General features: G+C 40.5%; 1 protein-coding gene across 1 annotated transcript in view; it reads right to left on the bottom strand.

Annotated features, from left to right (window-relative positions):
• The window catches only part of PDGFRL (platelet derived growth factor receptor like), an 81,268-nt gene extending 55,345 nt beyond the window's left edge, over positions 1-25,923 (bottom strand). Inside the window, exon 1 of the mRNA XM_047716275.1 lies at positions 25,722-25,923. Coding sequence (XP_047572231.1) covers positions 25,722-25,776 — 55 coding nt within the window. The 5' untranslated portion in view covers positions 25,777-25,923. The remainder of the gene's footprint in view (positions 1-25,721) is intronic.
• Between the last annotated feature and the right edge of the window lie 1,056 nt (positions 25,924-26,979).

Raw genomic sequence — 26,979 nt, 5'->3', positions numbered from 1 at the left:
TTCTAAGAATAAACACTTCTACTCCAGGACAAAGATGTTACTTTGACAGCTCCTGCCTAACTCCATCAGGTCGCTGGCCTCTGCCAGGAACAGTGCACCCCCAAAGTGGCCCCCACATGACTAGCCTCACCCAAAAGTATGCCCACAGCAGCTGTATTCCAGCCACAGCAGGAAGGCACATGCAGCCCATACAAGGTGACCCTGGAATGTCTGGTTCTGGTGACCAAGAAGGACTGCACCTCCAGGCCCCACTGGACACCCTTTACATGACACCATATTCTTCAAGACTGGAAGATGTAGCTAATCTACCTAAAACATAGAAACAAACACAGAGAGTGAGAGAATGAGGAGACAGAGGAATATATTCCAAACAAAAGAACAAGACAAATCCTTAAATAGGACTAAACAAAATGAAGATATAAGCACTCTATCTGATAAAGAGGTCAAAGTCAAGGTCATAAAGATGCTCACTGGATTCAGGGAAAGAATGGATGAATACAGTGGGAACTTCAACAAAGAGAAAGAAAATATTAAAAAGAACCAATCAGAGTTGAAGAATACAATAACTGACATAAAAAATACCCTAAAGGGAATCAATAGCAGATCAAAAAATGCAGAAAAGTTGATCCATGATCTGGAAGGCAGGGTACTGGGAATAACACACAAGATTTAAAAAAATGATAATAGCTTAAGGAATCTCTAGGACAACATTAAGCATACTAACATTTGCATTATAGAGTTGCCAGAAGACAGAAAAGGACAGAAGATTTATTTGAAAAATAATGGCTGAAAACATTCCTAACCTGGGGAAAGAAACAGACATTCAAGTTCAAGAAGCACAGAAAGCCTGAAACAAGATGAACCCAAAGATGCCCATACTAAGACACATTACAATTGAATATCAAAAATTAAAGATACAGAATCTTGAAAGCAGCAAGAGAAAAGCAACTAGTTGTGTACAAGGGAACACCCAAAACTCAGTTGGTTTTTGAGCTGAAACCTCACAGGCCAGAAGGGAGTGTTATAATATATTCTAAGTGCCAAAAGAAAAAAACTGTAATCAAGAATACTCTACCCCACAAGGTTATCATTCAAAATTGGAAAAGAGGTCAATTTTCCCAGACAAACAAAAGTTAAAAGGGTTCATCACCACTAAACTGACCTTATAAGAAATGTTAAAGGGACTTTTTAAGAGGAAAAATAAGTGGAAGAAAATTGTGAAAGAAAAAATCTCACTAGTAAAAGCAAATGGAGTAAAGGGAGTGGACCAATCACCTATGAAGCTTGTGTGAAGGTTAAAAGACAAAAGTAGTAAAATCAACTATATCTACAATAATTATTTAATGGATACACATACCAAAAAAATGTCATATGATGTCACATATGTAAAACATGGGAAAGGTAAAAATATAGCATAGTGCTTTTAAAATGTGTTCAAACTTAAGCAACAATTAACTTAAAACAGATCGCTATATACATAGGATGTTATATATAAACTTCATGGTAGCCAGAAACAAAAAACCTAGAAAAATTTTACAAAAGAGTGAGAGAGAGAGAGAGAGAGAGAGATTTCTAAACATAGCACTAATGAAAGTCATCAAGTCACAAGAGAGCAATAAATGAGAAAAGGAAAAGAGAACTATAAAAGCAACCAGAAAACAATGCACAAAACACCGTAAGAATATATCTGTCAATAATTTAAACGTTGATAAGTGTTCCAATCAAAAGACATAAAAGATTAATTTAAAAAACAAGACCCACCTTTAGGCTGAATATAAGAGACTTAGTTCAGAGGTAAAGATACACACACACCAACCAAAAGTGAAGGGATAAAAACAGATTATCCATACAAATGGAGATTAAGAAAAAAAAAAAAAAGACCTGGGGTAAAAATATTTATACCAGACAAAAGAGTTCGTTTGTTTATTTATTTGAGAGAAGGGAGTGAGTATGAATCAGGGAGGGAGGGTAGAGGGATAGAGAGATTCCTAAACAGACTCCATGCTCATCACTCTGAGATCATGACCCAAGCTGAAATCAAAAGTCAGATGCTTAGGTGACTGAGTCACCCAGGGACTCCCAGACAAAAGATACTTCAAAATGAAGATTGTAAAAATAGCAAAGAAGGGTATTATATACTGATAAAAGCATCAATCCAGCTGGAAGTTATAAATACTTGTAAATATCCATGCACACAACATGGGAGCACTAAATACAAAAGCAAATTTTAACAGACAGAGAGAGAAAATTTCACAGTAATGCAGTAAGAATAGGGGACTAAAACTCCCAGTTATATCAATGATCATCCAGACAGAAAATCAATAAGGCATCAGTGACTTTGAGGAATACATTAGACAGATAGACTTAACAAATATATACAGAACATTACATCCCAAAACAATAGAAAACACATTCTTTACAAGTGCATATAGAAGATTCAACAGGACAGATCACATGTGAGGCCACAAAACAAGTTTCAGTAAATTTAAGGAGACTGAAATCATATCAAACATCTTTTCTGACCCCAAGAAAATGAAACTAGAAATCAATTATGAGCCAAAAACAAACAAACAAACAAAAAAACCCTAGAAGAAAACACAAGCATGCGGAGGCCAAACAAAATGTTATTAGCCAACTAATGGGCCATTGAAGAAATCAAAGAAATAAAAAATACCTAGAGACAAATGAAGATGGAGATGGAAACACAATTTTCCAAAATCTATGGGATGCACCAAAACTGTTCTAAGAGGAAGTTTATAGAGATAGAGACCTAACTCAAGAAGCAAGAGAAGTCTCAAATCTAACTTTCACCTAAAGGGCTTGGGTGGGGGGCGGGGAGCCCAAAGTTAGTAGAAGGAAGGAAATAATAAAGATCTGGGTGAAAAATAAATAAAAGACTAAAAAAAATACAGAAGAAGATCAAGGAAATGAAAACTAGTTCTTTGAAAAGATAAAGAAAATTGATAAGCCTTCGGCCAGACACATGAAGAAAAAAACAGGACCCAAATACAGAAAATCAGAATTAAAGAGAAGTTACAACTGACACAACAGATATAAAAAGAATCACAAGAGACTACTATGAGAAATGACACACCAACAAATTGTACAACCTAAAAGAAATGCAAGAATTTCTAGAAATATAAAATCTTCTAAGAATGAAACAACAAGAAATAGAAAATCTGAGCATACTGATTACTAATCATTAAATTGAATGAGTAACCAAAAAATCCCAAGAACAAAAGTTAGAACCAGATTGTTTCACTGGTAAATTCTACCAAACATTTAAAGAAGTGCTAATACCTAACCTTCTCAGACTATTCTAAAATACTGAAGAAGGATTGCTTCCAAATTCATTCTATAAGAAACTATTACTCATATACCAAGACCAGAAAAACACTACAAAAAAGGAAAATTACAAGCAAATATTCCTCATGAACATGGATGCAAAAATCTGCAACAAAATATTAGCAAACCACAGTCAACAATACATTAAAAGTATTATACACCATGATGCAATAGGATTTATTTATCCCCTTGAATCAAGGATGGGTCAATATCTGCAAATCAATCAACATGATATACCACATTAACAAAATAAAGGATAAAAACCGTATGATCGGGGGAGGAGTCAAGATGGCAGAGAAGTAGCAGGCTGAGACGACATCAGGTAGCAGGAGATCAGATAGGTTATCAAACCATTGCAAACATCTACACATCCAACAGGAGATCGAAGAGAAGAAGAGCAGCAATTCTAGAAACAGAAAATCAACCACTTTCTGAAAGGTAGAACCAGCGGAGAAGTGAATCCAAAGTGACGGGAAGATAGACTGCGGGGTAAGGGGCTGGCTCCTGGCAAAAGGCGGAGCAACGGAGCACAAAATCAGGACTTTTTTAAAAGTCTGCTCCACTGAGGGACATAGCTCCAGAGGCTAAACAGGGGTGAAGCCCTCATGGTGACAGCATGATCTCAGGTCCTGCGGGGTCACAGAAGGATCGGGGGTGTCTGAGTGTCACAGAGCTCAAAGGTTTTAGAGCGGGGAAGCTGCCTACAGAGACAGGGCCAAGGACTGAGCTCACAACTCAGGGTTACCTTATTGTGGTCCATAGCACAGGTCACTGCTCTGTGAGTGGGGACCCCACAAGACCCAGGGAGACTCCCCTGGAAGAGCTCAGGGATCTGTGGGGTTCAGAGACTCCAGGCGGGGCTGTGTGCCAGAGACAAAGACGCTTGGTCACAGGCAGGGTGAGCTCGGAGCACAGCCAGAGGCCAGGAAGACGGGACTGATTGAGCGCTTTTCTCCACAGGCGCACTGGGAGTGGGGCCCGAGCTCTCGGCTCCTCTGAGCCGGAGACCAGGAGGCTGCCATCTTCATTCCTGTCCTCCGGAACTCTACGGAAAGCGCTCAGGGAACAAAAGCTCCCGAAAGCGAACCCAAGCGGATTACTTAGCCTGGCCCCTGGTACGGGAGGTGCAATTCCACCTCAGGCAAAGACACTTGAGAATCATTACAACAGGCCCTTCCCCCAAGTTCACTTACCAAGGAGACAGCAAAATTCCAGAGGAGGAGAAAGCAAAGCATGGAATTCATGGCTTTCTCCCCATGATTCTTTAGTCTTGAAAGTTAATCTTTTTTAATCTTATTTTTTTCTTCTGCTAAAATTTAATTTTTACCCTTTCCTCTTTTAACGTTTTTTAATTAGTTTATCTTAACACTGCCTTTCAAAAAACTCGTTTTAGAATCTTCATTATTATAGTCACATTTTATCCTTCATTGTATCTAACTTTATTTTTTGTATACACATAGGGCTTTTTCTTCTAAAAAAATTTGGGATACAACTTCTTCTAATAGATAAAAATATACTCTAAATCTAGCACAGGGCTTTGTTCTAGTCTCCAGCCTGAGCAAATTCACTCCACTTTATTTTTCTTTATTCTCCCAACGAACTTATCAACTCCTTTTTTTAGAAATTGAAAAAAATTTTTTTTTCATCTTTATAGTCCTATTCCATCCCTTCATCATGTTTACCCTTATATATGTTTTTCATTCTTTAAAATTTGGGGAGGTAGTTTCTTCTAAGAGACCAAAATACTCCCAAAATTAAGTGAGTGAACCTGTTCTATTCACCAGTCTAATATATATATTTTTTTCTTTTTTATATATTTTTTATATTTTTTCTTTATTTTTTTCTCTTTTTAATTTTTTTTTATTTTACTGAACTTTTTATCCCCTTTCTTTCCTCCACAATTTGGGGTCTTCTTTGATTTGGTTAAACCACGTTTTACTGGGGTCTTTGCCACCCTTTTATTATTTTAATCACTCCTTCATATATTCTTATCTGGATAAAATGACAAGACGGAAAAACTCACCACAAAAAAAAGAACAAGAGGCAGTACCAAAAGCTAGGGACCTAATCAATACGGATATTGGTAATATGTCAGATCTACAGTTCAGAATGACAATTCTCAAGGTTCTAGCCGGGCTCGAAAAAGGCATGGAAGATATTAGAGAAACCCTCTCCAGAGAGATAAAAGATATTTCTGGAGAAATAAAAGAACTAAAATAACCAAGTTGAAATAAAAAAAGCTACTAATGAGGTGCAATAAAAAATGGAGGTTCTTACTGCTAGGATAAATGAGGCAGAAGAGAGAATTAGTGATAAAGAAGACCAAATGATGGAGAATAAAGAAGCTGAGCAAAAGAGAGACAAACAAGCACTGGACCACGAGGGGAGAATTCAAGAGATAAGTGATACCATAAGATGAAACATTAGAATAATTGGGATTCCAGAAGAAGAGGAAAGAGAGAGGGGAGCAAAAGGTATATTGGAGAGAATTATTGTACAGAATTTCCCTAATATGGCAAAGGGAACAACCATCAAAATCCAGGAGATGCTAAGAACGCCCCTCAAAATCAAACAAAACTGAAAGAATTTGCAAACACCAAACCAGCTCTACAGGAAATATTGAAAGGGGTCCTCTAAGCAGAGAGAGCCTAAAAGTGTAGATCAGAAAGGAACAGAGACAATCTCCAGTAACAGTCACCTTACAGGCAATACAATGGCACTAAATTCATCTCTCTCAATAGTTACCCTGAATGTAAATGGGCTAAATGCCCCAATCAAAAGACACAGGGTATCAGAATGGATAAAAAACAAAACCCATCAATATGCTGCCCACAAGAAACTCATTTTAGACCTGAAGACACATCCAGATTTAAAGTGAGGGGGTGGACAACAATTTACCATGCTAATGGACATCAGAAGAAATCTGGGGTGGCAATTCTTATATCAGATCAATTAGATTTTAAGCCAAAAACTATAATAAGAGATGAAGGACACTATATCATACTCAAAGGATCTGTCCAACAAGAAGATCTAACAATTTTAAATATCTATGCCTGTAACATGGGAGAAGCCAACTACATAAACCAATTAATAACAAAATCAAAGAAACACATCAACAATAATACAATAATAGTAGGGGACTTTAACACTCCCCTCACTGAAATGGACATATCATCCAAGCAAAAGATCAAAAAGGAAATAAAGGCCTTAAATGACACACTGGATCAGATGGACATCACAGATATATACAGAACATTCCATCCCAAAGCAACAGAATACACATTCTTCTCTAGTGCACATGGGACATTCTCCAGAATAGATCACATCCTGGGTCACAAATCAGGTCTTAACCAGTACCAAAAGATTGGGATCATTCCCTGCATATTTTCAGACCACAATGCTCTGAAGCTAGAACTCAATCACAACAGGAAATTTGGAAAGAATCCAAATTACATGGAGACTAATGAGCATCATTCTGAATTGAAGGATGAAAAAATTCATGGAAACAAATGATAATGAAAACACAATGGTTCAAAATCTATGGGACACAGCAAAGGCAGTCCTGAGAGGAAAATATATAGCAGTACAAACCTTTCTCAAGAAACAAGAAAGGTCTCAAATACACAACCTAACCCTACACTTAAAGGAGCTGGAGAAAGAACAACAAAGAAAGCCTAAACCCAGCAGAAGAAGAGAAAGAATAAAAATCAAAGCAGAAATCAATGAAATAGAAACCAAAAAACAATAGAACAAATCAACAAAACTAGGAGCTGGTTCTTTGAAAAAATTAATAAGATTGATAAACCCCTGGCCAGATTTATGAAAAAGAAAAGAGAAAGGACCCAAATCAATAAAATCATAAATGAAAGAGGAGAGATCACAACCAACACCAAAGAAATACAAATAATTATAAATAAGAACATATTATGCGCAACTATACGCCAGCAAATTTGACAATCTGGAAGAAATGGATGCATTCCTAGAGACATATAAACTACCATAACTGAACCAGGAAGAAATAGAAAACCTGAACAGACCCATAAAAAGTAAGGAGATTGAAGCAGTCATTAAAAATCTCTCAACAAACAAGAGCCCAGGACAGATGGCTTCCCAGGGAAATTCTACCAAACATTTAAAGAAGAATTAATTCCTATTCTCCTGAAACTGTTCCAAAAAATAGAAATGGAAGGAAAATTTCCAAACTCATTTTATGAGGCCAGCATCACCTTGACCCCAAAACCAGACAAGGATCCCATCAAAAAAGAGAATTATAGACCAATATCCTTGATGAACACAGATGTGAAAATTCTCAGCAAAGTACTAGCCAATAGGATCCAACAGTACATTAAAAGGATTATTCACCACAACCAAGGGGGATTTATTCCTGGGCTGCAAGGTTGATTCAACATCCGCAAGTCAAGCAATGTGATACAATACATTAATAAAAAAAAAGAACAAGAACCATACGATACTCTTGATAGATGCGGAAAAAGCATTTGACAAAGTACAGCATCCTTTCTTAGTCAAAACTTTTCACAGTGTAGGGCCAGAGGGTACATACCTCAATATCATCAAAGCCATCTATGAAAAACCCACAGCAAATATCATTCTCAATGGGGAAAAACTCAATGGGGAAAAATGCTTCTCCCCTAAGGTCAGGAACACGGCAGGGATATCCACTATCACCACTGCTATTCAACATAGTACTAGAAGTCCTAGCCTCAGCAATCAGACAACAAAAAAATTAAAGGCATCCAAATCAGCAAAGAAGAAGTCAAACTATCACTCTTTGCAGATGATATGATACTGTATGTGGAAAACCCAAAAGACTCCACTCCAAATCTGCTAGAACTTGTATAGGAATTCAGTAAAGTGTCAGGATATAAAATCAATGCACAGAAATCAGCTACATTTCTTTACACCACCACCAAGACAGAAGAAAGAGAAATTAAGGAGTCAATCCCATTTACAATTGCACCCAAAACCATAAGATATCTAGGAATAAACCTAACCAAAGAGGCAAAGAATCTATACTCAGAAAACTATAAAGTACTCATGAAAGAAATTGAGGAAGACACAAAGAAATGGAAAAACGTTCATGTTCATGGATTAGAAGAACAAATATTTTGAAAATGTGTATGCTACCTAAAGCAATCTACACATTTAATGCAATTCCTATCAAAATACCATCAATTTTTTTCAAAGAAGTGGAACAAATAATCCTAAAATTTATATGGAACCAGAAAAGACCTCAAATAGCCAGAGGAATATTGAAAAAGAAAGCCAAAGTTGGCGGCACCACAATTCCAGACTTCAGGCTCTATTACAAAGTTGTCATCATCAAGACAGTATGGTACTGGCACAAAAACAGACAGACAGATCAATGGAACAGAATAGAGAGCCCAGAAATGGACCCTCAACTCTATGGTCAACTAATCTTCGACAAAGCAGGAAAGAATGTCCAATGGGAAAAAAAGACAGTCTCTTCAACAAATGGTGTTGGGAAAATTGGGACAGCCACACACAGAAGAATGAAACTGGACCATTGCCTTACACCACACATGAAAATAGACTCAAAATGGATGAAGGACCACAATGTGAGAAAAGAATCCATCAAAATCCTTGAGGAAAACACAGGCAGAAACCTCTTCAATCTCAGCTGCAGCAACTTCTTCCTAGGAACATCACCAAAGGCAAGGGAAGCAAGCCCAAAAATGGACTATTGGGACTTCATCAAGATCAAAACCTTTTGCACAGCAAAGGAAACAGTCAACAAAACCACAAGACAACTGACAGAATGGGAGAAGATATTTGCAAAGGACGTATCAGATAAAGGGCTAGTATCCAAAATCTATAAAGAGCTTAGCAAACTCAACACCCAAAGAACAAATAATCCAATCAAGAAATGGGCAGAGGACATGAACAGACATTTCTGCAAAGAAGACATCCAGATGGCCAAGAGACACATGAAAAAGTGCTCCACATCACTTGGCATCAGGGAAATACAAATCAAAACCACAATGAGATACCACCTCACACCAGTCAGAATGGCTAAAATTAACAAGTCAGGAAATGACAGATGCTGATGAGGATGCGGAGAAAGGGGAACCTCCTACACTGTTGGTGAGAATGCAAGCTGGTGCAATCACTCTGGAAAACAGCATGGAGGTTCCTCAAAAAGTTGAAAATAGAGTACCTTATGACCCAGCAATTGCACTACTGGGTATTTATCCTAAAGATACGAATGTAGTCATCTGAAGGGGCACGTGCGCCTGAATGTTTATAGCAGCAATGTCCAGAATAGCCAAACTATGGAAAGAACCTAGATGCCCATCAACAGATGAATGGATAAAGAAGATGTGGTATATATACACAATGGAATACTATGCAGCCATCAAAAGAAATCAAATCTTGCCATTTGCAAGGACCTGGATGGAACTAGAGGGTATTATGCTAAGTGAAGTAAGTCAATCAGAGAAAGACAACTATCATATGATCTCACGGATATGAGGAAGTTGAGAAGCAACATGGGGGTTTTGGGGGGTAGGAAAAGAATAAATGAAACAAGATGGGATCAGGAGGGAGACAAACCATAAGAGACTCTTAATCTCACAAAACAAACTGAGGGTTGCCAGGAGGAGGCGAGTAGGAGAGGGTGGTGGGGTTATGGACAATGGGGAGGGTATGTGATATGATGAGTGCTATTAAGTGTGTAACCCTGCTGATTCACAAACTTGTACCCCTAGGGCTAATAATACATTATATGTAAATTTTTAAAAATATGATCTTCTCAATAGATGCAGAAAAAAATTGACAAAATTCAACATCGGTTCATGATAAAAACTCTCAACAAAATGATGTAGATGAAACACACCTCAACATAATAAAGTCCGTATATGAAAACACACAGCTAACAACATATTCAATGGTGAAAAGCTGCAAGGTTTTCTTCTAAGAGCAGGAACAAGACTAGGACGCCCATTCCCAAGACTTTTATTCAAAACATTACCAAGAGTCCTAGTCACAGCAATCAGACAAGAAAAATGAATAAAAGTCATCCAATCCACGGAATGGGAGAACCTATTTGCAAATGACAGTACAGACAAAAGATTGATATCCAGGATCTATAAAGAACTCCTCAAACTCAACACACACAAAACAGATAATCATATCAAAAAATGGGCAGAAGATATGAACAGACACTTCTCCAATGAAGACATACAAATGGCTATCAGACACATGAAAAAATGTTCATCATCAGTAGCCATCAGGGAGATTCAAATTAAAACCACATTGAGATATCACCTTACACCAGTTAGAATGGCCAAAATTAGCAAGACAGGAAACAACATGTGTTGGAGGGGATGTGGAGAAAGGGGAACCCTCTTACACTATTGGTGGGAATGCAAGTTGGTGCAGCCTCTTTGGAGAACAGTGTGGGGATTCCTCAAGAAATTAAAAATAGAACTTCCCTATGACCCTGCAATTGCACTACTGGTTATTTACCCCAAAGATACAGATGTAGTGAAAAGAAGGGCCATCTGTACCCCAATGTTTATAGCAGCAATGACCACGGTTGCCAAACTGTGGAAAGAACCAAGATGCCCTTCAACGGACGAATGGATAAGGAAGATGTGGTCCATATACACTATGGAGTATTATGCCTCCATCAGAAAGGATGAATACCCAACTTTTGTAGCAACATGGATGGGACTGGAAGAGATTATGCTGAGCGAAATAAGTCAAGCAGAGAGAGTCAATTATCATATGGTTTCACTTATTTGTGGAGCATAACAAATAGCATGGAGGACATGGGGAGTTAGGGGAAGGAAGTTGGGGGAAATCGGAAGGGGAGGTGAACAATGAGAGACTATGGACTCTGAAAAACAATCTGAAGGGTTTGAAGAGGTGGGGGGGTGGGAGGTTGGGGGAACCAGGTGGTGAGTATTAGAGAGGGCACAGATTACATGGAGCACTGGGTGTGGTACAAAAACAAGGAATACTGTTATGCAGAAAAAAAAAAGATAAAAAAAAAGATTAAAAAAAAAGTCATCCAATCTGAGGGCACCTTGGTGGCTCAGTCAGTTAAGCATTGGTCTTTGGCTCAGGTCATGATCTCAGAGTACTGGGATAGAGCCCTGCATTGGGCTTCTTGCTCGGTGGAGAGTCTGCTTCTCCCTCTGCCCCTCTCCCCTGCTTGTGCTCTCTCTCTAATAAATAAAATCTTTTAAAAAGTCATCCAAACTGATAGGAAGGAAGTGAAATTGTTTTTATTTGCAGTTGACATCATATTATATATGGAAAATTCTGAAGACTCCACCAAAAATACTATTAGAATTGATAAGTGAATTGAGTTATGTTGCAGGATACAACATTAATATACAGAAATCTGTTGTGTTTCTGTAACACTAATAATAAACTAGATCCATGTAAAGTAAGAAAACAATCTCACTTATAACTGCTTCAATAAGAGTAAAATATCTAAAAATAAATTAAAAAGGTAAAAGACCTACTCTGAAAACTGTGACATTGATGAAAGAAAATGAGGATGACATAAAGAAATAGAAAGATATAACATGCTCATGGATTACAAGAATTAATATTATTAAAATGTCTATACTACCCAAAGCAATTTACAGATTCAGTGCTACCCCATCAAAATATCAATGTATTTTTCACAGAACTGAAACAAATACTCCTAAAATTTGAATGGAATTACAAGACACTAGAAAGCCAAAACAATCTTGAGAAATAAAAACAAGGGTTTAGGAATCGTGCTCCCAGATTTCAAGTACACAACAGAGCTACAAAAACGAAAACAGTGTGGTACTGATATAAAAACAGACAAAGAGATCAGTGGAACAGAATAGAGAATCCAACAGTCAACCCTTATAAGGTCAAAGAGGATAAGAATATACAATGGGGGAAAAACAGTCTCTTTAAGAAATGGTGTTGGAAAAAAAATGGGTTGTTGGGAAAATGGGAAAGCTACATGCAAAAGAATGAAACTAGACCACTGTCTTACACTATGTACAAATGGGTATTAAGGAGGGCACATATTGCATGGAGCACTGGGTGTTATACATAAACAATGAATCTTGGAACACTACATCAAAAACTAATGACAAAGTATATGGTGACTAACATAATAAAAAAAAATCAAATCAATATACAAATCAGTATATGAAATCAGAATGGATGAAAGACCTAAATGTAAGACTTGAAACCATAAAACTCCTAAAAGAAATATAGGCAGTAAATTCTTAAACATTGGTCTTAGCAATATTTTTTGGATCTCTCTATAGGCAAAGGCAACAAAAGGAAAGATAACTGAGATTACATCTAACTGTTAGATTACATCTAATTGAAACGTTTTGCACAGCAAAGGAAACCATCAACAAAAGGAAAAGGCAACCTCATGAATAGGAGAAGGTATTTGCAAATTATGTATCTGATGAGGGATTAATATTCAAAATAAAGATGTGACACAACTCAATACCAAAAAGAGTCTGGTTTAAAAATGGACACAGAGAAGGTATGTGCTATGGTGAGTGATGTGAAGTGTGTAAACCTGGCAATTCACAGACCTGTACTCCTGGGGCTAATAATATATTATATGTTAATTTTAAAATTTTAAAAATTAATAAAAAAATAGACACAGAACCCGAATAGACATTTTTCCAAAGACGACATATAGATGGCTGACAAACACATGAAAAACTGTTCAACATCATTAACCATCAGGTAAATGCCAATTAAAACTACAGTGAGAGGACACCTGGGTAAGCATTTGCCATTGGCTCAGGTCATGATCCCAGATTCTTGGGATTGAGTCCAGTGTGGGGCTCCTTGCTCAGCAGGGAGCCTGCTTCTCTCTCTGCCTGCTGCTCCCTGTGCTTGTACTCTCTTTCCTCTATCTGACAAATAAATAAATAAAATCTTTAAAAACAAGACTTTATTTAAAAAAAAAAAAAACAACCCACAGTGAGACATCACCTCACACTTGTCAGAATGGTCAAAATCAACAACACAAAGAAGTGTTGGTAAGGATGTGGATAAAAAGGAGCCCTCCTGTACCATTGGTGAGAATGCGAATGGGTGCAGCCACCATAGAAAACTGTATAGGAGGGAGGAGTAAGATGGTGGAGGAGTAGGAGACCTAAATATCATGAGGTCCCAGGAATTCAGCTAGATAGTTATCAAACCATTCTGAACACCTATAAACTCAACAGGAGATAGAAGAGAAGAAAAGCAGCAATCCTAGGAACAGAAAATCAAGCACTTTCCAGAAAATAGGACGTGCAGAGAAGTGAATCTGGGGGGATATATGGGAAGAGAGACCATGGGGGGAGGGGTCAGCTCCCAGCAAGTGAGAGAGCAGGGGAGCACAAAATTGGAACTTTTAGAAGTCTGCTCCACTGAGAAATGTCACTCCAAAGGCTAAGCAGGGGTGAAGCCCTCTCAGGGACTGTGTGGTCTCAAGACCTATGGGGTCACAAAAAGACCAGGAGTGTCTGAGAGTGGCAGAGCTCCCAGGTACTGGGGTGAGGAAACCAGCTGCAGAGATGGAGCCAAGGAGGGGGCGCTCAGCTCAGGGTTACCTTAAACCATGTTCCAAAGCACAGTTAGGCCACTGCTCTTCAAGCAGGGACCCCACAAGTGGCAGATCCAGAGAGATCCTCTTCCTTCCTCCTCTGAGAAGAGTGGCACAGGGATGCACTACAGGAATCTGCTGGGTTTGGAGACTCCAAACAGGGCCGGGCACCAGAGATAGAAACACTCCGTTGGAGCTGGGTGAGCTCAGAGTGCAGCAGGAGACCAGGGAGAGAGGGACGGATTGACTGCTTTCCTCTGAGGGTGTACTGAGGACTGGGGTGCTGAGCTCTCTGCTCCTCCAGGCCAGAGATTGGGAGACCGCCATTTTCATTCCTGTCCTCGAAAGCCCTATGGAATGCGTTCAGGGAACAAAAACTCCGGTAAGGGAACCCAAGCAGATTACTTAGCCCGGCCCCTGGCAAGGGTGGTGCAATTCTGCCTCGGGCAAAGACATTTGAGAATCACTGCAACAGGCCCCTCCCCAAAAGATCAGCAGGAACATCCAACCAAGACCAAGTTCACTACTCAATGAGAAATGCAGAACTCCAGAGCTAGGGAAAAGCAACACATAGAATTCATGGCTTTTTTCCCCATGATCCTTTAGTCTTTCAAAGTTAAATTTTTTTAATTTTATTTTTTTCTTATTCTATTTTTAAAATTGTTCCTCTTTCCTATTTTAACGTTTTTTAACTATTTCATTTTATCAATACATTTTTAAAAAATCTTTTAAAAAATGTTTATTGTTATAGGCACATTTTATATATAGTCACATTTTATCCCTTTATTGTATTTAACCTAACATATAGGGTTTTTTTCCTTAAAATTTTGGGATGCAATTTCTTCTAATAGATCAAAATATACCCTAAATCCAGTGCATGGCTTTGTTCTAGTCTCCAGCCTGATCACATTCTTTCCTCCTTTTTTTTTTTCTTGTTTTCAACCAACATTATCTTACCAATTCCTTTTTTAGAGTCTTTTTAAATTTTCATCTTTACAGTCATATTCCATCCCTTCATCGTGTTTACCCTTATTTTTTTGTGTGTATATAAGTTTTTCTTTCTTTAAAATTTTGGGAGGTAGTTTCTTCCAACAGACCAAAATACACCCCAAATCAAGTGTGTGGCTCTGTTCTATTCACCACCATATATATATATATATATAAAATTTCTCCCCCCCTTCCTTCTTCCCCTGGGTTTCAGCTCTCTTCTGATTCGGTTGGTATATATTTTCCTGGGGTTGTTGCTACCCTTTTAGTATTTTGTTCTCTCATTCACCAGTTCTTATCTGGATAAAATGACAAGGCAGAGAAACTTACCACAAAAGAAAAAAAGAAAAAGAAAAAGAACAAGAGGCAGTACCGATGGCTATGGACCTAATCAATATGGACATTAGTAATATGCCAGAACTAGAGTTCAGAATAACAATTATCAAGGTGCTAGATGGGCTCAAAAAAAGCATGGAAGATAATAGAGAATCCCTTTCTGGAGGAATAAAATCCCTTTCTGGAGAAATAAAGAACTAAATTTAACCAAGCTGAAATCAAAAAAGCTATTAATGAGGTGCAATAAAAAATGGAGGCTCTTACTGCTAGGTTAAATGAAGCAGAAAAGAGAATTAATGATGTAGAAGACCAAATGATGGAGAATAAAAAAGCTGAGCAAAAGAGAAACAAACTACTGGACCACGAGGGGAGAATTTGAGAGAGAAGTGATACCATAAGATGAAACAAAATTAGAATAATTGGGATACCAGAAAAAGAAGCAGGGGAACAGAAGGTATATAGCAGCAAATTATAGCAGAGAATTTCCCTAATCTGGTGAAGGGAACAAGCATCAAAATCCAGGAGGCACTGAGGACCCCCCTCCAAATCAATAAAAATAGGTCTTCACCCTGCCATCTAATACTAAAACCTACAAGTCTCAGTGACAAAGAGAAAATCCTGAAAGAAGCTTAGGACAGAAGGTCTGTAACATACAACAGTAGAAATATTATAGCATACTTTAAGGGTCTGTCCAATAAGAAGATCTAACAATTTTAAATATTTATGCTTTTAACATGGGAGCAGCCAATTATATAAACTAATTAATAAAATCAAAGAAACACATTGACAATAATATAATAATAGTAGGGGATTTTAACACCCCTCCTTCACTGAAAGGGAAAGATCATCTAAGCAAAAGATTGGCAAGAAAATAAAGGCTTTAAATGACACACTGGACCAGACAGACATCACAGATATCCATCTCAACTGGTATCACATCTGTTGATTTCTCAACAGAAATCACATCTCATCTGGTACACAAAAGATTGGGATCATTCTCTGCATATTTTCAGACCACAGTGCTCTGAAGCTAGAACTCAATCACAAGAGGAAAGTTGGAAAGAACTTAAATACAGGAGGCTAAAGAACATCCTATTAAAGAATGATGGGTCAACCAGGAAATTAAAGAAGAATTTTAAAAATTCATTAAAAATTCAACAACAAATGAAAATGAAAACACAACTGTTCAAAATCTTTGGGAAACAGCAAAGGTAGTCCTGAGAGGAAAGTATTAAGAAATACAGATCTTTCTCAAGAAACAAGAAAGATCTCAAGTACACAACCTAACCCTACACCTAAGGGAGCTGGAGAAAGAGTAGCATAGAAAGCTAACCCCATGGGTGCTTCGGTGGCTCAGTGGGTTAAGCCTCTGCCTTCGGCTCAGGTCATGAACTCAGGGTTCTGGGATTGAGTCCCACATTGGGCTCTCTGCTCAGCAAGGAGCCTGCTTCCTCCTCTCTCTCTCTGCCTGCCTCTCTGCCTAGTTATGATCTCTCTCTGTCAAATAAATAAATAAAATCTTAAAAAAAAAAAAAAGAAAGAAAGCTAAACCCAGCAGGAGAAAAGAAATAATAAAGATCAGAGCAGAAATCAATGAAATAGAAACCAGAAGAATAGTAGAACAAATCAATGAAACTAGGAGCTGGTTCATTAAAAGAATTAATAAGATTGATAAACCCCTGGCCAGACTTATCAAAAAGAAAAGAGAAAGGACCCAAATTAATAAAATTATGAATGAAAGAAGAAAGATCACAACCAACACCAAAGTAACACAAACAATTATAAGAACATATTATGAGCAACTGTATACCAGAAAATTGACCATCTGGAAGAAATAGATGTATTCCTAGGGACATATAAACTACCACAACTGAACCAGGAAGAAATAGAAAGCCTAAACAGACCCATAACTAGTAAGAAGATTGAAGAAGTCATCAAAAATCTCCCAACAAACAAGAGTCCAAGGCCAGACAGCTTCCCAGGGGAATTCTACCAAACATTTAAAGAAGAATTAACCTATTCTCCTGAAACTATTCCAAAAATAGAAATGGAAGGAAACTTCCAAACTCATTTTATGAGGCCAGCATTACCTTGATCCCAAAACCAGACAAAGACCCCAACAAAAAGGATAATTACAGACCAATATCCTTGATGAATATGGATGCAAAAATTCTCAGCAAAATACTAGCCAATAGGATCCAACAGTACATTAAAAGGATTATTCACCACAACCAAGGGGGATTTATTCCTGGGCTGCAAGATTGGTTCTACATCTGCAAATGAATCAATGTGACACAACACATTAATAAAAGAAAGAATAAGAACCATATGATACTCTCAATAGATGCTGAAAAAGCATTTGACAAAGTACAGCATCCTTTCTTAGTCAAAACTTTTCACAGTGTAGGGCCAGAGGGTACATACCTCAATATCATCAAAGCCATCTATGAAAAACCCACAGCAAATATCATTCTCAATGGGGAAAAACTCAATGGGGAAAAATGCTTCTCCCCTAAGGTCAGGAACACGGCAGGGATATCCACTATCACCACTGCTATTCAACATAGTACTAGAAGTCCTAGCCTCAGCAATCAGACAACAAAAAAATTAAAGGCATCCAAATCAGCAAAGAAGAAGTCAAACTATCACTCTTTGCAGATGATATGATACTGTATGTGGAAAACCCAAAAGACTCCACTCCAAATCTGCTAGAACTTGTATAGGAATTCAGTAAAGTGTCAGGATATAAAATCAATGCACAGAAATCAGCTACATTTCTTTACACCACCACCAAGACAGAAGAAAGAGAAATTAAGGAGTCAATCCCATTTACAATTGCACCCAAAACCATAAGATATCTAGGAATAAACCTAACCAAAGAGGCAAAGAATCTATACTCAGAAAACTATAAAGTACTCATGAAAGAAATTGAGGAAGACACAAAGAAATGGAAAAATGTTCATGTTCATGGATTGGAAGAATAAAATTGTGAAAGTGTCTATGCTACCTAAAGCAATCTACACATTTAATGCAATCCCTATCAAAATACCATCCATTTTTTTCAAAGAAGTGGAACAAATAATCCTAAAATTTGTATGGAACCAGAAAAGACCTCGAACAGCCAGAAGAATGTTGAAAAAGAGAACCAAAGTTGGCAGCAGCACAATTCCAGACTTTAAGCTTTATTACAAAGCTGTCATCATCAAGATAGTATGGTACTGGCACAAAAACAGACACACGGATAATGGAACAGAATAGAGAGCCCAGAAATGGACCCTCAACTCTATGGTGAGCTAATCTTTAACAAAGCAGGAAAGACTGTCCAATGGAAAAAAGACAGTCTCTTCAACAAATGGTGTTGGGAAAATTGGACAGCCACATGCAGAAGAATGAAACTGGACCATTGCCTTACACCACACACAAAAATAGACTCAAAATGGAGGAAAGACCTCAATGTGAGACAGGAATCCATCTTTGGATGGATTTCGTTGAGGAAAACACAGGCAGCAAGTTCTTCGACCTCAGCCACAGCAACTTCTTCCTAGAAACTTTGCCAAAGGTGAGGGAAGCAAGGGCAGAAATGAACTATTGGGACTTCATCAAGATCAAAAGCTTTTGCACAGCAAAGGAAACAGTCAACAAAACCAAAGGCAACTGACAGAATGGGAGAAGATATTCGCAAATGACATATCAGATAAAGAGCTAGTATCCAAAATCTATAAAGAGCTTAGCAAACTCAACACCCAAAGAATAATCTAATCAAGACATGAACAGAAGACATAGATATTCCGGCAAAGAAGACATCCAAATGGTGAACAGACTCATGAAAAAGTGCTCCACATCACTCGGCATCAGGGAAATACAAATCAAAACCACAGTGAGATACCACCTCACACCAGTCAAAATGGCTAAAATTAACAAGTCCGGAAATGACAGATGCTGGTGAGGATGCAGAGAAAGGGGGACCCTCCTACACTATTGGTGGGAATGCAAACCGGTGCAGCCACTCTGGAAAACAGTATGGAGGTTCCTCAAAAAGTTGAAAATAGAGCTACTCTACAATCCTACAATCGCACTACTGGGGATTTACCCTAAAGATACAAATGTAGTGATCCAAAGGGGCACGTGAATCCAAATGTTTATAGCAGCAATGTCCACAATAGCCAAACTATGGAAAGAACCCAGATGTCCATCAACAGACGATGAATGGATAAAGAAAATGTGATACACACATACACATACACACACACACACACACAGGAATACTATGCAGCCATCAAAGAACCCGAAGATCTTGCCATTTGCAACGACGTGGATGGAACTAGAGGGTATTATGCTAAGCAAAATAAGTCAATCAGAGAAAGACAATTATCATGTGATCTCTCTGATATGAGAAATCTGAAAGGCAGGGTGGGGGTTGTGGGGGAACATTAAGAGACTTTTAATCTCAGGAAACAAAGTGAGGGTCGCCGGGGGAGGGATAAGGTAGCTGGGTTATGGACATTGGGGAAGGTATGTACTATGGTGAGTGCTGTGAAGTGTGTAAGCCTGACGATTCACAGGCCTATACCCCTGGGGCTATTAATACATTATATGTTAATAAAGAAACAGTATGAAGCTTCCTCAAAATATTAAAAATAGAAATGCCATATGATACAACAATTCCACTTCTGAGTATTTATAAGAAAATTAAAATACTAATTCTAAGATATATATATATGTATGTACACACATATATATATTTCTACCTTCATTGCAACATTATTTATAATAGGCAAGATATGGAAGCAACCTGAGTGTCCTTTGATAGACGAATGGATAAAGATGTGATATATATATAACAATGGAATAGTACTCAGCCGTAAAAAATGAGATTCTGCCATTTGCAACAACATGGATGGAACTAGGGTATATTATGCTAAGTGACATAAGTCAGACAGTGTTAGACAAATATGATTTCACTTAGATGTAGAACCTAAAAAACAAATGAACAAATAAAACAAAAGTGAAGGAAACATATAGATGTAAGAAATACAGGTTACCAAAGCAGGGGTGGGGGAGCAGGGAACAGGTGAAAGAGGTGAAGGAGAATAGGAGGTACAAGTTTCCAGTTCCAAAATGAGTCAGTCACAGGGCTGTAAAGCACAGCATAGGGAATAGAGTCAATAATATTGAAATAACTTTGTATGGTAACTCCAGTCACGGTGGTGAGCATGTCATAATGAATGTAAATGTTGAATCAGTAGGTCCTACACATGACATTTATGTACTAATGTACGTTAACTATATTTCAATAATAAAAACCTTGCTTTGAAATATTCCTTATAATGTTCATTCGAACACTGTTGATTGCTCTTATTTAAAAAATATAATTGATATATTAGTTTCAGGTGTACGACCTAAAGATCGGATATTGGTATGTATTGAGAAATAATCACTCTCTTCTTGAAGCACTCTGTTTGCCTGGGTCCTAAAACACAGGGCCGTCTTTGCTTTTGGTGTCTATGTTGTTTTTACCTCCGTCTCGCACAACTCCTTTTCAGTCTCTTTGGCAGTGTTTGCTCATCGTCCTTTCCTGAATGACCCAAGTGCCAAGGGCTTAATCCTTGCAGCTCACCTCAGCCGTTTAGGACACTCAATCTCTAAGTGGCCTGACACAGCCTCCTGGGTCCCAGCAGCATTTTTGTGCTGCCAGCTGCTGCCTGGTCCTGTCCTGACTTTGCCTCAAAACTCCAGATCAGAATATTCCGTCGCTTACTCAGCACGGCCACTTGGAAAGCTAGCAGACATCTCCAGTTGAACGTGTCCAAACTGACCTCCGGAGGCCCCTTCCGTCTGGCTCCTTCCCCTGTGGCCCTCTACCAGCCTATGACAACTCTATTCACACAGCGGCTCAGGATAAAAACCTCAGAGTCCCATGTGGTTCTTCCTTTCTCTCCTGGGCCACATCAAATCCAGCCACAAATCCTTTTGGCTTCATAGAACCCGATCCTCGTCTGTAGGAAGAAGTGCCTACAACCACGGTAGCCACGCCAGACCAAGCCACTTAGCACATGGACTATTAAAACTGCTCCCCGTGTAAGCTCCCAACTTCCTCCCGAGCACTCCTGCCTTTAAAAACATCAGTCGCATCAGGGGCACTCCTGTCCTCAAGACGGTCCAGTGACTTCCATCTAATTCAGAATAAAACCCCAAGTCTTCCTGTGCTCTACTAGGCTTGCCAGTTCCTGTCTCCCACCTATCGGTCCTCTGGCCACACTGGCCACAGGACCACCTGGAAACTGCTGCAAGGCTCCCCCACCCCCAGACCCCTCCTCCCTGCACCCCGCCTTGCCCTGCACACCTCTTCTTCCCGACACTTGCTACCTGTACGTCCTCTCTCTGGCCAGGCCTCTGACTCCCCTATCCAAACCATGCTCTCACTCCCCTCCGTGCACCTTCGATCCTCTGACCCTATGTTACATGTTGACTTGTGCCCACCAAAAGGTACACTGAAGTCCTACCCCGTGGTAGGGCTGAGTGTGACCTCATTTGGAAATAAGATCTTGGTGGTTGTAACCAAGTTAAGAGGAGGTCCTCAGGGAGGGCTCCAATCCAATGTGCTGCTGTTCTTATAAAAAGACACATGGGGTGCGTGGGTGGCTCAGTCAGTTAAGTGTCCAACTCTTGGTTTCAGCTCAGGTCATGATCTCAGGGTCATGGAATAGAGCCTCCGGGCTCAGTGGAGGTGGGGAGGGGTGGGTTTGGCGTGGGTGGGCTGCTTCAGGACTCTCTCCCTTGGCCCCTCCCCCTACCTGGCCACACTAATAAATCAATCTTTTAAAAAAAAAGAGGCACATGGGGTACCTGGGTGGCTCAGGGGCTTAAAGCCTCTGCCTTCGGCTCGGGTCATGATCCCGGGGTCCTGGGATCGAGTCCCACATCGGCCTCTCTCCTCAGCGGGGAGTCTGCTTCCTCCTCTCTCTCTCTGCCTGCCTCTCTGCCTACTTGTGATCTCTGTCTGTCAAATAAATAAATAAAAAAAATCTTAAAAAAAAAAAAAGAGGCACACACAGAGGGAAATGCCACTTGAAGTTCAAACACACATAGGATGCAGAGCACCTCGTGGCAACAGGGGGCAATTGAGGTGATTCAGCTACAAGCCCAGGAGCAGGAAGGACAGCCAGCCACCACCGGCAAAAGCCAGGAAGAGGCAGTGAGACCCAGCGCTGCAGACGCAGCTGGTCCTGCGGACACCTTGCTTTCTGACCGCTAGCTTCTGGAACTGGGCGACACTCAACTTCTGTTGTCCTAAGCCACCCGGTCTGTGGTGCTTTGTTTCAGCAGCCTTGGGGAACGAATATGTCCAGGTTATGATTCCTCATGCCGCTTAGCACTTCCTGCTATTTTTAGCTTTTCTTGTTGGTCCACTCGCTGTCCTCCCCATTACATTATGGGCACCAGAGTTGGGGCCTCTCAACCCTGTCCAGGGAGAGACATCAGTCCTCAGGACTCACTCGTCTGGCCATCACCTGCCTAGTCTCTCTGTCGCCATCAAACTCTTCTCGTTTTTGACTCTAAGGATGGGAGATTATTTTGTATGTCAAACATATGGGCCGAGATCCCATGTGCTTAGAACCATTATTTGCACTCCTAAATGGTGAGGATTTTTATAATTCTTTTTTCGTTACAAGGATTTCTGAGCTAATTTTTATACTCCTTTTCCAAGGAATACATGCAGATGCAAAAATGCTAGAGTCCTGGTTGAAGATTCATGAGCCTGTGTCTCCCTCCCTGCCCCCGTAGAGATAGGCTACTTCACCCTGGTATCACAACAAATTCCTGCTGTCCTCCCCAACACAGAACCTTCCATGGAATACAAACAAGCCCATGTGAGACTGAAGATCACATTAGCATTGACCAAATATCTGGGGTAAATTCAACAAAACAGGAGCAAATCCATTTTTATGGATGTATTAAATAAATGAAATATATTAAAACTATTTATGTAAATATTTATGTAAATGAAAAACCAGTAAGGGCTTGGGATTTTATAGTCTAGTATGTAAGAACAGCAGCACCATTTGAAGAAACCCAGCAGGTACAGATTCCATACAAATGCTGACAATCCCGGGCTGGATGCCGGACCTGACTCTAAAGGGGGTCCGAGCTATTTATGGCCTCAGTCCCTCACTTTCATGCCTCCTGAGTAGCAGGTGCCTTTCTGGCTCTCATTCTTCATGAGACAAGATTATACTAAATATACTATATTATACTATACTATACTATATATATATATACTATATACTATATATATATACTATATATATACTATATACTATATATATATACTATATATATACTATATACTATATATATATACTATATATATAATATACTATACTACTTCTAAAGATGTAAACAACGCATTTCAGATTTAGGCAAGGCAAACATCACTGGGGTAGAACCAGATGTAGAACCAATATGTGCTCGCAGGGTAGCCTTCGACTATCAGAAGACCTTTTTTAGAAATGATCAGAAAAACAAAAGGCAGTGGCCTGAGCTGAGTCATGGGCCTTGTGGCTGCGGTGTGTGCTCTGCGATGGACTGGGTGCAGCTTGGTCCAACCTGCCCATCAGACTGGCGCTGGACGGCTTCTGTATATGCCTCGGTCTTTGGCTGGTTCCTGAACCAGCCAGCCACGTGATCACTCAAAACAGAACAAAACAAAACAAAAACAAATATTCTTAATGGGTTTAAGAAAACAGTTACATAATTTAATGAAGCAGGTATACTTTTCTAATTATGGATTCAGTATTTTCTTGATCACTCGTCTACATATACTTTTAAAAACAAAGCCACAGTACTATTAGCACACCTAAAATGTACCCATTATTTCTTGTAAAATAGCCTTTGTGCTCAGCTTTCTCTGTCTCGCAAAGGTTTCTTGTTTTTATGAATCACATTGGACTTAAATAGAGACTAGCGGATTCAGGTAGTTATTTGCAATCATCCCCATGGTCTGGACACATACTGGCTGGGAAAGACCCAGGAGGTAGTGGGCGAGCCTGCCTCCTGGCCCTTGGAGGGAGGCATCATGGGTGTACCGTATAACCAAGCAAATGGGCTATTGGAAGTTATTTTGTCTGGCCATCTCCTGACCTAGTTAAAAAAAAAAAAAAAGAGAGAGAGAGAGAGAGAAGATACCAGATTCTGCATTTCTGGCACTTGAGCAGTCACATTCAAGGACCTGCCCGGAGCCTCTTAATAGTGCCTTTTACAATGTGACCTCATGCCAGCTCCTCTCTGGGCAGAGTAGCCCTTGCTCCTGGGACAGAAGCATTGCCCAGCTTTGATTCAGCAAGTCTCTAGGGCGGGAGGGTCCTCACCTCAGCTTCAAGCCCCAGGACCATCTTGGCCTTCGCAAACTAGAATATGGTTGGGGTGGGGGGAGGACACAAATGTCTCCAGTTTCACGGGAAATACAGGAACTGCTGAGGACTGAGTAGTGGGTAAAATGTGAGCCAGGCTGAGGTGGTTCCAGAGTGAGATTGCATAATAGCAAAAGCTGCTTTCAAGCAAAACTAAGCAAAAATCGCGGCTGTAGCTGAGGAATTCCGAGGGAGGTTCCAGGATACCAGGATGTACCCAGGGGCCAAATGTACTATACCCGTAAATAACAGTTTGAATAAATAATGGGCCAACCCAACAAAAACCTAAAGTCATATATAAACATAGATACAAGAATACATACACACACACACACACACACACACAAATAAAGCCTGACCCTGGTTGTGAGTCTAAACAACGGGGTGAGCCCAGGGCAGGCCCACACTCAAAAAAAGTCCAAGAGGCATTAGGGAGCCGCTGTGCAATAAAAAAAATGCATTTTCTTTATCTTTTCCCTATCAGTTAAGAAGTGCTAACAGCGGCTGGATTTTTTGATTAAGTAGATCTTGCAAGATTCAACCCCAGGGTAGTATACGAAAATAAATCAAGGACTGCTGCAGGAGAAGGAGGACACTTCGAATTTTGCCAAAGAATCAGCAATCGCCTTGCTGGGACGGCACCGCCCTCAGAAGCGGAGATCCGGGGAGAAGGCGCTCGCAGAGGTGGCAGCGAGCCACCGCTCCCTGCTCCCGCCGCCACCTCCCAGAAAGACACGTTGACACTGGGGGCTGGACCAGGCGCTGGCGGGGGGATGCTCGGTTTGCCCGCCAAGGGCTTTCTGGGAGCACCGATGCGTTCCTAGTGGGGACCCTAAGGGAAGGGGTAGTGGCCACCGTTCCCCGGGGAGTCCCGAGGTGGAGAGGAGGTAAGAGGCAGGTGCACCCGGCAGGGCCAAAGCCGAGCCTTGGAAGGTCAAAAGTTAACAGAAGGAGCTGGCTGGAGGACTGTCGGCTGCGGGAGGATGTTGGTTGGGGATCAAAGCTAAATGAAGGCACAAACTGGGTAGTCCCCGCCCAGGGTCACTCACTTTCCTCGAACGCTTCGTGCAGGAGCAGAAAACCAAGCAACAGCCAAACCTTCATCTTCAGGGCAAAGGGCGCACGGGCAGAGGTGCCGGGACCGTGGTCCGCGGAGCAGCCGACAGCACCGGGCAAAGGCAGGGGCGCAGTGGGGAGCTGGCGGGCGAGGGGCGTGTCGGGGCGGGCGTCTGGGACGCCACAGCTGGAGGATTCGGTTTCATGAGATGGAAACCAGTTTGGGGGAAAAGTTGAGTTTTCCTTTTCTTACTTTTTTTTTTAAATTCAGCGTTATGTGACCTCTCCTGCCCCCTAGCGGAGCAGTGGAGAGAGGCGCTTTTTCGTGCGCGGAGAGGAAGGGCTTAGGGCAAGATATCCATTACAACAGTCATTTCTTGAATTTCTCCACCTGGGCGTTTCGCCAAGTTTACTGACTTCAACGAGGCCCAGGGTAGTCCTGTAGGTACTGATGGGGTCTTATTTAACCATAATTATCCAAGATATTATCCCTACTCGACTTTGGAAAGCAGAGGAGGAGTGGAGGCGGCAGGTGTGCATCTTTTCTGATTCCTAGGTCAGTTCTCGGGAGAGCAGGGACCAAAGCACAGAGCAAGACCCGGCCGGGTAGGGCTGGCTGGCCAGGCTGGAAGGGTAGTTTGCCATGGGAGTAGTGTGGGAAGGAGACTGAAGCAACAGCGGGGTCCACAGAAGGCGGGCTGTAGTGGGGTGGAGAATTTAGCATTAAGGAGCCCCTCTGCAGAGAAGGTCATGGGTTTCTCAGCTTGCAGACCCCTGTGATCAAAGCAGCTTGCAGATACATGCCCCTAGTGAGCAGCAGGATTTAGACCTCTAGCCCACTTCATTCCAACATTACTATTCAAGTGAGCTTGATTCAAAATAACGGGAAGGGGACTTCTCCCTCAACACTGAAGGCAAGGAATTCAGCACAAACCAGTATTCATCAGCCCCTTAATGCCCAAGGAACCAAGAATTCCACCTACCGTCACCAACTCTGGGGCCAACGTTGCTCCCCCTTGAGTGCAGCAGAGAAAACAGTTGCCTGGGAATACCGGAGACCAGGGTTCAGGTCCTGACACCACCACCAACTCCCAACTCCTCCCCCAACTCCCGTTCACCTTTCTAGATTTAAGCTCTCTCCTTGGTAGAGGGAGGGAACTAGATGATTATCTCCACATGTGTCTACAAGGTGTTTGCTATTATGACGGTGGAGACCTCATTGCTATCGTACGGAGTGGATACCATGAAGAC

Source organism: Lutra lutra, chromosome 2 (assembly GCF_902655055.1).
Source record: "Lutra lutra chromosome 2, mLutLut1.2, whole genome shotgun sequence".
Classification (NCBI taxonomy): Eukaryota; Metazoa; Chordata; class Mammalia; order Carnivora; family Mustelidae; genus Lutra; species Lutra lutra.
The sequence above is the reverse complement of the archived record's forward strand: the minus strand, read 5'-3'. Positions and strand labels throughout refer to the sequence as shown.